This window comes from Portunus trituberculatus, chromosome 31 (assembly GCF_017591435.1).
Source record: "Portunus trituberculatus isolate SZX2019 chromosome 31, ASM1759143v1, whole genome shotgun sequence".
Lineage (NCBI taxonomy): Eukaryota > Metazoa > Arthropoda > Malacostraca > Decapoda > Portunidae > Portunus > Portunus trituberculatus.
Window position 1 is genome coordinate 12,753,778 of NC_059285.1, and position 12,500 is coordinate 12,766,277.

Here is a 12,500-nt window from a genome sequence, read left to right on the forward strand (position 1 = left end):
CCTTTCTGTCCCCTCGTCACCCTTTCTGCCTCCCTTCACCCCTTTCTGTCCCCTCTTCACCCTTTCTTTCTCCCATCACCTTTTTCTGTCTCCTCTTCATCCATTTTGCCTCCCTTCACTCCTTTCTGTCCCCTCTTCACCCTTTCTGCCTCCCTTCACCCCATACTGCCCCCTCTTCACACTTTCACCCCCATTCTTGAAAACCCTGTGGTCCTGGGAAATTGTCGTGTTGAGAGAGCAAGGAGTTTTTAATATGGGTGTAAATGTGGTGGAATCGTCGTATTTGTGACGTTACAATGGTTTCTGACACAGTGACGTGACGTGACCCGCTGTCCTGTTGTTACGTTACGTCTCATTCAACTTGGACGAAACTCTCTTTTGGTTTTATTTTCCTATTTTTCTTTGTATATATAATTTTTTCTATCTATTTTTGTTTGTGCCTTTCGTCCTGTTCGTAGTGTGCCATACACACATACATACATACATACGTATATACTTACATACGTACATACAAGGTGACGTGTGTAACGCTGAGTGGTGGCGTGGTGAGGTTGTGACTTAGGCTGGTGCTCTTCTCGTTTCGTTTTCTGTGGTTGATATTTGTGTGGCCAATGAGCATCGTTGTTGTTGCAGCTGGCGAGGCGGCGCGTGTTTCAGGGGGCGTTGTGTTGACAGGGAAGAGAAGGACAGAGACAGAGATAAAGACAGAGAGATAGAGAGAAAGAGAGAGAGAGAGAAAGAGAGAGAAGGAAAACTGAGAGGAAGCAAGACAAAGGAAACAGAGACACAGAAAGAAAGAAGGAAAGAAAGAGAGCAGCCAACATTGACCCCTTCCGTCCTGTGTGTGAGGTGAACATAAACAAAAGAAGCCAAATAATAATCAAAAGTTTCTATGTGTTAGTGTTGTGTGTGTATAGTAATAGTAATAGTGTTACGCGCCTGTGTTGAGCCAACCACTACTGCCAACAACAACAACAACTACAACTACAACTACAACTACAACAACAATAACCTGCTGCACTAACGCAAGCACGGGCAGAGCGAGGCACGAGGCAGCCGTACACTCGCCGTGCAGCGTGGGTAGACTCCCATGGTGGCCGCCAGCAGGGCCGAACCACTCCACCGCCAGGTCTAAACACGTTGCAGGGGAGAGGCAGAGGAGGCCGCGTGCCCCCTCGTGACTGTCGTGAGGCGAGGTGAAGGCGTTCTGCTTGCCCGGAGCCATGGCGGCGGCAGTAGTGAACGGTGATGACGTCATGGAGATGGGCCGCGTGTCCTCCTTCAAGGTAACATCATCACACCTGCCTACTGTTACTGTCACTATCTGGTGCTGACTGTATGGCTGTAGTGTCTGTCTGGTGACTGTCTGGTGGTGAGAGGCTATAGTGACTGTCTGGTTGGACTCGGCTTTACAGTCACGGTCACATGGACTGGAATTACAAGAGCTTTGCTGCTGCTGCTGCTTCCTCCCATTGTGTTTGGATTAATGTTTTCCCTCAATAGTGTTGCCCTGATAGATTATTAACTGATCAGAGGACACAAGACAGAATTAAAATAAAACATGGATTTTTCACAGTGCTTAATATATTTCTTAGTTATGCACCCCCCCACCCCACCCCACGAGTCACCTTACAAGACTTGACTGTTGATAGATTCTCTTCTTAACAGATCAAAGGGAAAATGTCAAACGCACTAGAGTAACACTTCACGTTTTCCCTTCTCCCCACACTGTAGCCAAGTGTTTTCCTTCCCTTCAGTGTTGTGTCCCGCGGCCCGCTGACAGTGTCCTTGCAAAACATGACAGGTGACATATTCTCAGCAGATCACAAGAGTTAAGACAAAGGAAAGGCAACATTAGAGTAAGGGCGCTCTTTCCCCGTGTCTTCCTCTCAGTCATATGTCCCCTGACCGGCTAACAGTGTCCTTGCAAACGCGACGCTTGATAGAGTCTTAGCAGAGATGAAGAGACGAAATGAAAGGAGGGCATTACTGAGTGGCAGGAGGTCTGATGGCGTCTCATCCAGTCTGTGGCGGCCGTGACTGTTCATGTGAAGTGATCGGCTTGATTTTACCTTTTGATTGTGTGCAAAGTGAAAGAAACCCAAACCACTTAGATTACCTCTCTCTCTCTCTCTCTCTCTCTCTCTCTCTCTCTCTCTCTCTCTCTCTCTCTCTCTCTCTCTCTCTCTCTCTCTCTCTCTCTCTCTCTCTCTCTCTCTCTCTCTCTCTCTCTCTTTCCTTCTACTTCTTCATCTTCATCCACTGTATTATGATTTTGTCAGAAGAAAGAAGCGAGGTGAAATATTAACTTGTCTCTTTCTTTGTTCGCTCTTTCCTTTTCTTTTCTTTCCAATGTGAATCGGTCAAAGGAAAGAAGGAAGGTGGAATGTTGCCTTGTCTCTTTCCTTGCCTGACTAACATTGAGGAATCTGAAGATATGTTTTGTTGTTTCTTTCTTTGAGCAACTCTGATCAAAAGTCAAAGTCAAGCCGAGTAACTTTCCAAACAGAATTGAAGTTTGAAATGTAATGGATTATATTTTCCATTGATATTACTGTCATTAGTGAAAGATTAGTAATATTATGGGAGTCATTTCAAATAAGCTTATGAAATATTTCACTGAGTATAGATTGAATGATAGCAAATGGTATTAATTTTGATTACGTGTGTGTGTGTGTGTGTGTGTGTGTGTGGTTGATTATGTACATAGAATGGCAGGGAAGGTTATTAATATGGAATCATTAACGGCCTTCAGTGTGTTGGGTGCGTTTGGTGATGTTTATATCTGTTTTATGAATAGGTGAGTTTAATCGGGACAAAGGCAGCTCATTGAATAGGTCAGAATATATGTATAGAGAAGTGATTCATTTGGGACACCAACAAAATTGATAGGTTAAATATGCAAATGAATAAATGAATGAGAAAGTAGAGAAATATATAAATTGATTGATAAATAAATACAAGGAGGTCACTTATTAAAAAAAGTCCAAGGTGAGTTTGATTAGAGTGAAGGCCGGGCTGAGTTCCAAGTGTGTTTCGATAGGCATCTCTCGAAGGACGGCAGTTCAAGTCTTAGGAAGGCTGAGAAACAAAAGAAGGAGGTGTATGTCCGTGTGTCACCACCACTATTTCTACCACATGAGTATACCTATATATATGTACCACCATCTTTATCTTTATTACGCATTATTTTATCTCTGAAAGGAGCGTTAGTCACAGGAAGGCTGAGAAGCAAAAGAAGGAAGTGTATGTCCGCGTGACTTGTAGTAGATGAATGTTCTTTCTTACCTCTTTGACTCATTGTTTCATCTGTAGAAGCAATGCGGTCAATCTCTCGAGTCAATGCACTCAAGTCACGCCAAAGTAAACAAGGCAAGTGACACCCAGTCAAGTAACGTCCATGCGTCACCACCACAAACTGTTCGTGATCATTCTTGAGGGTTGAGTTAGTGCGTCTTTCCCCTTGTATGGGCTCAAGTCTGTGGAAAGTGAAGGGAGCAGGGCAAGGGAAGGCACTCCAGGCAAGGCAAGGCAGGGCATGGCAGGGCCGTGTCAAGGGAAGGCCCAAAAAAAGTGTGTGTTCCTCTTTTATCGCCTTATTTGTTTCTGGTGACTGGCTCAGGTCACGTGTCACGGTAAAGTGGAGGAACGGTGTCTGTGTGTGTCTGCGTCATATTAATACCTGACTGACCCTGACCAACGCTCCCTCGGCTCGACCAACGTGTCTTTGTACTGTACCACGCACTCACTCACGCACTCACTCACTCACTCACTCACTCACTTTGGCCACATTATTTGCCTCCTCACAAGCTTAAGTCCCTGGAGGGCTTTGTCATTCTCTCTCTCTCTCTCTCTCTCTCTCTCTCTCTCTCTCTCTCTCTCTCTCTCTCTCTCTCTCTCTCTCTCTCTCTCTCTCTCTCTCTCTCTCTCTCTCTCTCTCTCTCTCTCTCTCTCTCTCTCTCTCTCTCTCTCTCTCTCTCTCTCTCTCTCTCTCTCTCTCTCTCTCTCTCTCTCTCTCTCTCTCTCTCTCTCTCTCTCTCTCTCTCTCTCTCTCTCTCTCTCTCTCTCTCTCTCTCTCTCTCTCTCTCTCTCTCTCTCTCTCTCTCTCTCTCTCTCTCTCTCTCTCTCTCTCTCTCTCTCTCTCTCTCTCTCTCTCTCTCTCTCTCTCTCTCTCTCTCTCTCTCTCTCTCTCTCTCTCTCTCTCTCTCTCTCTCTCTCTCTCTCTCTCTCTCTCTCTCTCTCTCTCTCTCTCTCTCTCTCTGAGGATGAGCGGTGAATGCTCTGGTGTACCGTCACCGCCACAACAGCTGCACAGCATGCACGGCTCTTATTATTAGCGCTTTGTTGATATGACGGGTCACGCCCTAGTGGTGGCGCTGCGCACGGATCACTCGGTCACCAGTGCAGAGTAACATGACTTGAGCTACGAAAATTGCCTAGACACAAAGATGGGAGTAGTGAGGGGTAGGCTGTTGACAGTGGTGTAGACAGTAGAGCCACGTGGTGCAGGGAGGCTGTTGACAGATGTTGGTGTTGGTGGTGACAGTGGTGTAGACTGTAGAGCCACGTGGTGCAGGGAGGCTGTTGACAGATGAAGCTTGTTACGTCAGAAAAAATGAAGAAATGCATCAAGTTGAGGTTACGAGTTCAATAAAGTTACTAAAAACGTCAGAATTCCAAGAAAGCCATTGTAGTTATAATTGACAAACACATGTTGATTTATTGTACTGATGTAGCAAGTAAATGACGCTACATTCACCTCAGATCGAGTTGAGCAGATTAAACTGATATTACACAACAAACCACAACCACTCTGAGTGAAAAGAGCTGATATATTACACTTTCAAATAAGAATAAACACAAAATACGTGAATGCAATCAACATGGATTACTGTGAATAAAAAGAACATACATACCGCAAATAAACCACAGTGACTATACTAGCGATACTAGCCAATACTAATTATAACATTGATGCCAGATAAGACTAACTGGAGCGTGTAGATGGACACAGGTAGCGGCGCCAATACCTGCCTGAACCAGTGATGAGGAGGCGCCTGAGAGAGTACAACACACTGATCCACGACGATAAGATGACGTGACTCCATGAACAGTGATAAGATAGCGTGACTCGCCGTTCTGCTCACACCCCCAACCCACCACCCTCACACACACACACTCTTATCCAACCTGTATCACTACTACTACTACTACTACTACTACTACTACTACTACTACTACTACTACTACTACTACTACTACTACTACTACTACTACTACTACTACTAAAGTTGATAATCCGGTACATTCTGCAGTAAATAAGACCATTAGAGTATTCATTACCTTTCCTTGGAAGGGAGTGTGGCCATTACTGCGATTAGACCCCCGTGTGTGTGTGTGTGTGTGTGTGTGTGTGTGTGTGTGTGTGTGTGTGTGTGTGTGTCTGTCTGTCCTTGAGGTAGGATTTGTGGGTATAAATAAGCGAAGGGGAAGAGAAGAAGAAAGGGTGAAAGAAGAAAAAAAGAAAGAAAGGAAGGAAGTGAAGAAGGAAGGAAAGAAAGAAAGAAAGAAAGAAAGAAGAAAGAAGGGTAAAAAGAATAATAGAAGGGGACACGAGGGAATCAATGTGTGTGTGTGTGTGTGTGTGTGTGTGTGTGTGTGTGTGTGTGTGTGCGTGCGTGCGTGGGTGTGCGTACGTGGGTGTGCGTGTGTGTGTGTATGTGTGTGTCCCTGAGCTTTGATTTGAGGGATGTTGGGGAAACGATGGGAAGGGAGGGAGAGAGAAAAGAAGGTGTGTGGGGGGGAAGGGGGAAGTGTCCCTTACAGTATTTGATCTCCTCCTCCTCCTCCTCCTCCTCCTCCTCCTCCTCCTCCTCCTCCTCCTCCTCCTCCTCCTCCTCCTCCTCCTCCTCCTCCTCCTCCTCCTCTAAACTAGATTGCACTGTACAAGCAAGGTCAGTGGAATGTGAAGGAAGGGGAGAGAGAGAGAGAGAGAGAGAGAGAGAGCAGAGGGGAGACGGGGAGGGAGAGGGAGAGGGGAGAGTTGTGGCGCATTTACTATTGTGTGTTTAGGGGTTTAAAGGTTGGGGATTATGAGTAGATGGGGAGGGGAGGAGGTGGGGAGGAGGTGGGGAGGAAAGAGGGAGGGATGTTGGGAGAGAAAAAAGAGTGAGGTGGGAGAGAATAATGGAGAGAGGGAAGATTAAGGACGGCTGAATGATGAATGGGAGGAGGAACGGTAATGTTAATGAAGAGAGAGAGAGAGAGAGAGAGAGAGAGAGAGAGAGAGAGAGAGAGAGAGAGAGAGTTAGTTCTGACATCCGAAATTAAATAAATAGATGAAAAAATAAAGAAAGGAAAGGATAAAGTTTATTAATTATGAAGTTTTGAATTTCTTATTTTTTTTTCATTTCAGAGATTTTTCATTATTGTTGAGAAGAGAGAGAGAGAGAGAGAGAGAGAGAGAGAGAGAGAGAAATATGAAACTCTTTGCAAGAAAAGAAAGTAAAGAAGACAGCAAGGGGGAACAATATATAGAAATAAAAAAACGAACTGTGATACGATTCTCAAAAAAAAACGAGAAAAAAAGAAAAAAAAATGGAAAGAGAAAAGGAAAAAAAAAAACGCGATATTTGGACATTTTTATATTTTGCCATTTTATTTGTTTTTATTATCTATCTTGTCTGTCTGTCTGTCTGTCTGTCTGTTTGTCTTTATCTGTCTATGTATAGATTAGTTGAGATATTTGTTTCTTATATACTCTCTCTCTCTCTCTCTCTCTCTCTCTCTCTCTCTCTCTCTCTCTCTCTCTCTCTCTCTCTCTCTCTCTCTCTCTCTCTCTCTCTCTCTCTCTCTCTCTCTCTCTCTCTCTTCCTCCTCTTCCTCCTCCTCCTCCTTCTCCTCCTCCTCCTCCTCCTCCTCCTCCTCCTCCTCCTCCTCCTTCTCCTCCTCCTCCTCCTCCTCCTCCTCCTCCTCCTCCTCCTCCTGTTTAATCTTCTCTCTCTCTTCTCCTCTTTGTCTTTCCCCTCATCCTCCTCCCCTTCCTCTCCCCTCCCCTCCACTCTCCTCCAAACATCATTTAATTAGTAATAAAATCAACAGACACAGGAAACAACAATAACTGCGCCTTACAAGAAAATTATATGGTCTCCCCTCTCCTCTCTCCTCCTCTCCCCTCTTCCCTCTCCCATCTCCCCTCTCTCATCTTCCCTCCTCCCTGTCCCCTCACCCTTTTTTTCCATTTGATATTTCCTCCTCTGTTTCCCCTCTCTCTCTTTCTCTCTCTCTCTCTCTCTCTCTCTCTCTCTCTCTCTCTCTCTCTCTCTCTCTCTCTCTCTCTCATCTCTCCTTTTTACTGTTTTCTTCTCTTTTCTCTCTTCCTTCCTCTTTTTCCCTTTTTCTTCTCATTTTCCGTTCTCTCTTCCTCCTCTCTCTATCTCTCGTCTCCTTCCTTATTCCCTCTCCCATATCCTCTCTCATTTCATCTCTCTCTCTCTCTCTCTCTCTCTCTCTCTCTCTCTCTCTCTCTCTCTCTCTCTCTCTCTCTCTCTCTCTCTCTCTCTCTCTCTCTCTCTCTCTCTCTCTCTCTCTCTCTCTCTCTCTCTCTACCTGATACTTTATCTAACAAGGTTCAGCCAAGTGCCCTTATCACATGTTATCTGGCCCTGGGAGAGAGAGAGAGAGAGAGAGAGAGAGAGAGAGAGAGAGAGAGAGAGAGCATTTCAGTAGTGGTGCCAGCATGTGATTGTGACAGAGAGAGACATAAAAAGAGAGAGAAACCGGCAGTGATAGACATGTGGGCGTGATGAGAGAGAGAGAGAGAGAGAGAGAGAGAGAGAGAGAGAGAGAGAGAGAGAGAGAGAGAGAGAGAGATTGACGTTCGCATAAACAGGGAAACATAATTGAGTAAACGTGTGGGTATTTTAACACACACACACACACACACACACACACACACACACACACACACACACACACACACACACACACACACACACACACACACACACGCAACAGGACATGATAATTTTTTGAGAGGCTGCAGATAAGAAATAACATTGAGAGAGAGAGAGAGAGAGAGAGAGAGAGAGAGAGAGAGAGAGAGAGAGAGAGAGAGAGAGAGAGCTGTATCTCAGTCTCGTTCCGTTGTGACACAGACACAGACAGACTTAAATTCTCTCTCTCTCTCTCTCTCTCTCTAACTCACTCACTCTCACTCCATCACTCCCTCTCTCACTCTTGCTCTCTCCATCTTCCATTGTCGAGCAAGTAAGTAAGCAAATAAAGGAAAACAGGGAAGTGTTATAAAGTAAATAAATAAAGAAAGAAAGAAATAAAATGATGGATAAAAATACTGCATAGAAATTTGTGCAATGTGGAAAACCCGGGAGGAATTTCAGTGACTGGTTTAGCGAGAGAGAGAGAGAGAGAGAGAGAGAGAGAGAGAGAGAGAGAGAGAGAGAGAGAGAGAGAGAGAGAGAGAGAGAGAGAGAGATTTGTGCATTTCATAATTGCTTGAGCTGACTGAACCAACATATATGAGAGAGAGAGAGAGAGAGAGAGAGAGATTTGTGCATCTGATAATTATTTAAGCTGATTGAACCAACATATATTATCATCGTTCTTTCAACTTTTTCTTAGATCTCAGATTGAAATAATATAAATTGCTCTTAGTTTTCCATGAGCGTGAATGTAAAAAGGCATCGGTGAAGCAAAATGGAAAGAAAAGATGGAGAATGAGAAGAGACGACTAACAAAACATGAAAGAGAGAGAGAGAGAGAGAGAGAGAGAGAGAGAGAGAGAGAGAGAGAGAGAGAGAGAGAGAGAGAGAGAGAAGCGAAATATGAGGAAGGCAAGCAGCTGTGAGGAGGAATAGGAGGCGCTCACCAACTTTGGAATGTAGATGAAGAGAATTAGTGTGAGAAGTAAGGATGCCAAGAGGAGGAGGAGGAGGAGGAGGAGGAGGAGGAGGGGAAGAATAGGACATGTAATGTGTTTTATAAAGATTGAGAGATAAAGAGAATTAATATATGAAAAAGAGAGGGTACGGAAAGGTAGGAAGAGGAGGAGGAAGAGGAAGAGGAATAATAATAATAATTAAAGAAGAAGAAGAAAAGAAGACATTGTGTGTTTTATAAAATTGAAATACATGAAGAGAATTAGTATGAGTAGAATACGAGAAAGATGAGGAGGAGGAGGAGGAGGAGGAGGAGGAAGACGAAGAAAATAAAGTAGGAGGAGGAAGATGGAGAAGAGGAGGAGGATATCTATGTTGTCTAAAAGTCGTGATACACAAACAGAATTAGAATGAGGAGGAGGAAGATGATTACGTGTGTGTGTGTGTGTGTGTGTGTGTGTGTGTGTGTGTGTGTGTGTGTGTGTGTGTGTGTGTGTGATTTGATTGATTTGTGATCCACGGAGACAGCGGTGTCAAGTAGTGAGTGAGTGAGTGAGTGAGTGAAGGAATGAATGATGTAACATACTTCTGGGGGAGAGAGAGTGAGTAAGTGAGGGAGAGATAAGAGGCAGGATCTGGGAGAGCAAGGGAGATAATGGTATCAAGAGACTGGTGAGGACTGTGTGTGTGTGTGTGTGTGTGTGTGTGTGTGTGTGTGTGTGTGTGTGTGTGTGTGTGTGTGTGTGTGTGTGTGTGTGTGTGTGTGTGTGTGTGTGTGTGAAACCACGAAGATTTGTCAAACTATATGTGCAGAAACGGAGTCAATTTTAGTTATATGTACTTGTGAGGACAAAAGAAAGCAAACAACAACAACAACAACAACAGCAACACGGAACCAATCAACCCACCAACCAAACAAATAAACTAATAATTGAAAGCCACAGGAAACAGATATTAGCAAAACTGACTTCACATTCCAACACTGACAAACCTAACCTAAACCACACATTGATGGATTCAGACCTTAACACACACACACACACACACACACACACACACACACACACACACACACACACACACACACACACACACACACACACACACACACACACACACACACACACACGCCCGGTAGCTCAGTGGTTAGAGCGCTGACTTCATAAGCCAGAGGACCGGGGTTCGATTTCCCGGCCGGGTGGAGATATTTGGGTGTGTCTCCTTTGACGTGTAGCCCCTGTTCACCTAGCAGTGAGTAGGTACGGGATGTAAATCGAGGAGTTGTGACCTTGTTGTCCCGGTGTGTGGTGTGTGCCTGGTCTCAGGCCTATCCGAAGATCGGAAATAATGAGCTCTGAGCTCGTTCCGTAGGGTAACGTCTGGCTGTCTCGTCAGAGACTGCAGCAGATCAAACAGTGAATTACACACACACACACACACACACACACACACACACACACACACACACACACACACACACACACACACACACACACACACGCGTAGTGTAGTGGTTAGCACGCTCGACTCACAATCGAGAGGGCCGGGTTCGAGTCCCGGCGCTGCGAGGCAAATGGGCAAGCCTCTTAATGTGTGTGTGTTCACCTAGCAGTAAATAGGTACGGGATGTAACTCGAGGGGTTGTGGCCTCGCTTTCCCGGTGTGTGGAGTGTGTTGTGGTCTCAGTCCTACCCGAAGATCGGTCTATGAGCTCTGAGCTCCCTCCGTAATGGGGAAGACTGGCTGGGTGACCAGCAGATGACCGTAGTGAATTACACACACACACACACACACACACACACACACACACACACACACACACACACACACACACACACACACACACACACACACACAGTCAAGAGTCCTTAGACAGCAGAGTGGGGTAAGAGTGGGGACAGTTTGTTAGGGCGAGTTGAGGAGAGGGCGAGTGTGAGGAGGAGGAGGAGGAGGAGGAGGAGGAAGGAGGCGGAGGCGGAGGGGGAGTGTGAGTGTGAGGGAAGTGAGGGGGAGAGGAAGATGCCTTTGGGTTGTGAGGGTGACTGGTGGCGCGCAAGGCGGGAAGTTACGAGTCTGTGGCAAGTTAGCAAGTTGAGAAATTTGTGTGTGTGTGTGAGAGAGAGAGAGAGAGAGAGAGAGAGAGAGAGAGAGAGAGAGAGAGCAGTAATAGTTTTGGACGATGAATATGATGATGTTTAATTAATAGTGAAGATGAAACTACACACACACACACACACACACACACACACACACACACACACACACACACACACACACACACACACACCGCGTAGTGTAGTGGTTAGCATGCTCGAATTACAATCAAGAGGGCCGGGTTCGAGTCCCGGTAAGTGGCGAGGCAAATGGGCAAGCCTCTTAATGTGTGGGGTGTGTTCACCTAGCAGTAAATAGGTACGGGATGTAACTGGAGGGGTTGTGGCCTCGCTTTCCTGGTGTGTGTTGTGGTCTCAGTCCTACCCGAAGATCGGTCTATGAGCTCTGAGCTCGCTCCGTAATGGGAAAGACTGGCTGGGTGACCAGTAGGCGACCGAGGTGAATTACACACACACACACACACACACACACACACACACACACACACACACACACACACACACACACACACACACACACACCTGTGATAACCTTAACATACCTGCTTCTAATTAACGCACTCTACCTGGCCGGACACTGATAAGGCTGCTAAAATAAATGTGTATACCTTCTCTGTTACACCTGAGACCAGCACACACACACACACACACACACACACACACACACACACACACACACACACACACACACACACACACACACACACACACACACACACACGAAAAGTGGTAAATAAATAAAGGGAATATTTTAGAAAGATGGCATTTAAAGAACACGGACTGGGAATTTAAGGAAAGGCACGTTTGTTTTCAAGGAAGGAATCGTTTAAGTGGACTGTGATGGCCAAGCTTCAAGAGAAGATTAAAGAGAAGTAGAGGAATTTTTAAAGATGCTTGCTCTCTCTCTCTCTCTCTCTCTCTCTCTCTCTCTCTCTCTCTCTCTCTCTCTCTCTCTCTCTCTCTCTCTCTCTCTCTCTCTCTCTCTCTCTCTCTCTCTCTCTCTCTCTCTCTCTCTCTCTCTCTCTCTCTCTCTCTCTCTCTCTCTCTCTCGTCACACACACGAAATGCATTACAATAATCAATCTTTCTCCAAATAAAAGGTAAAAAAAAAAAAAAAGAGAAATAAAACAAAGGAGAATCAATAAGAAGGAGAGGGAAAGAGAGAAGAGAAACAGACAAGGAACACGACAATAAAGAGGAGAATAAAACACACTTGAAAGAGAGACAAGGGACTCAGTGAAAGAGAGACGGACAAGAAAGAGGAAGAGGAAACAACAAGAGGAGGAGGAGGAGGAGGAGGAGGAGGAGGAGGAGGAGGAAGATAAAGTGAAAACAGGCAACCACACACAAAGAAGAAGAAAGGAAGAACAAACAACAGCATCAGACCTGTTGGCCCACACGTTAAGGCGGTGAAGGAATTTGATCCAGAGAAGAGGAAGAGGAAGAAGAGGGAAGATGCCGAGGGACGAAGATGAGGGTAACCTGGCTT

The 12,500-nt window shown here is 45.4% G+C and overlaps 1 protein-coding gene across 7 annotated transcripts in view; it reads left to right on the top strand.

The window, feature by feature from the left end:
• The window catches only part of LOC123511437 (adenosylhomocysteinase-like 1), a 101,431-nt gene that overhangs the window by 55,723 nt on the left and 33,208 nt on the right, over window positions 1–12,500 (top strand). For 3 of the 7 annotated variants that reach the window (XM_045267315.1, XM_045267314.1, XM_045267316.1), the window contains one exon: window positions 634–1,286. The exons of 3 other annotated variants lie outside the window; for them this stretch is intronic. In XM_045267315.1, coding sequence (XP_045123250.1) covers window positions 1,224–1,286 — 63 coding nt within the window. In that variant the 5' untranslated portion in view covers window positions 634–1,223. Of the gene's footprint in view, window positions 1–633; window positions 1,287–12,321 lie in introns of those variants that run through there. One more of the 7 variants, XM_045267317.1, reaches the window with a different exon arrangement.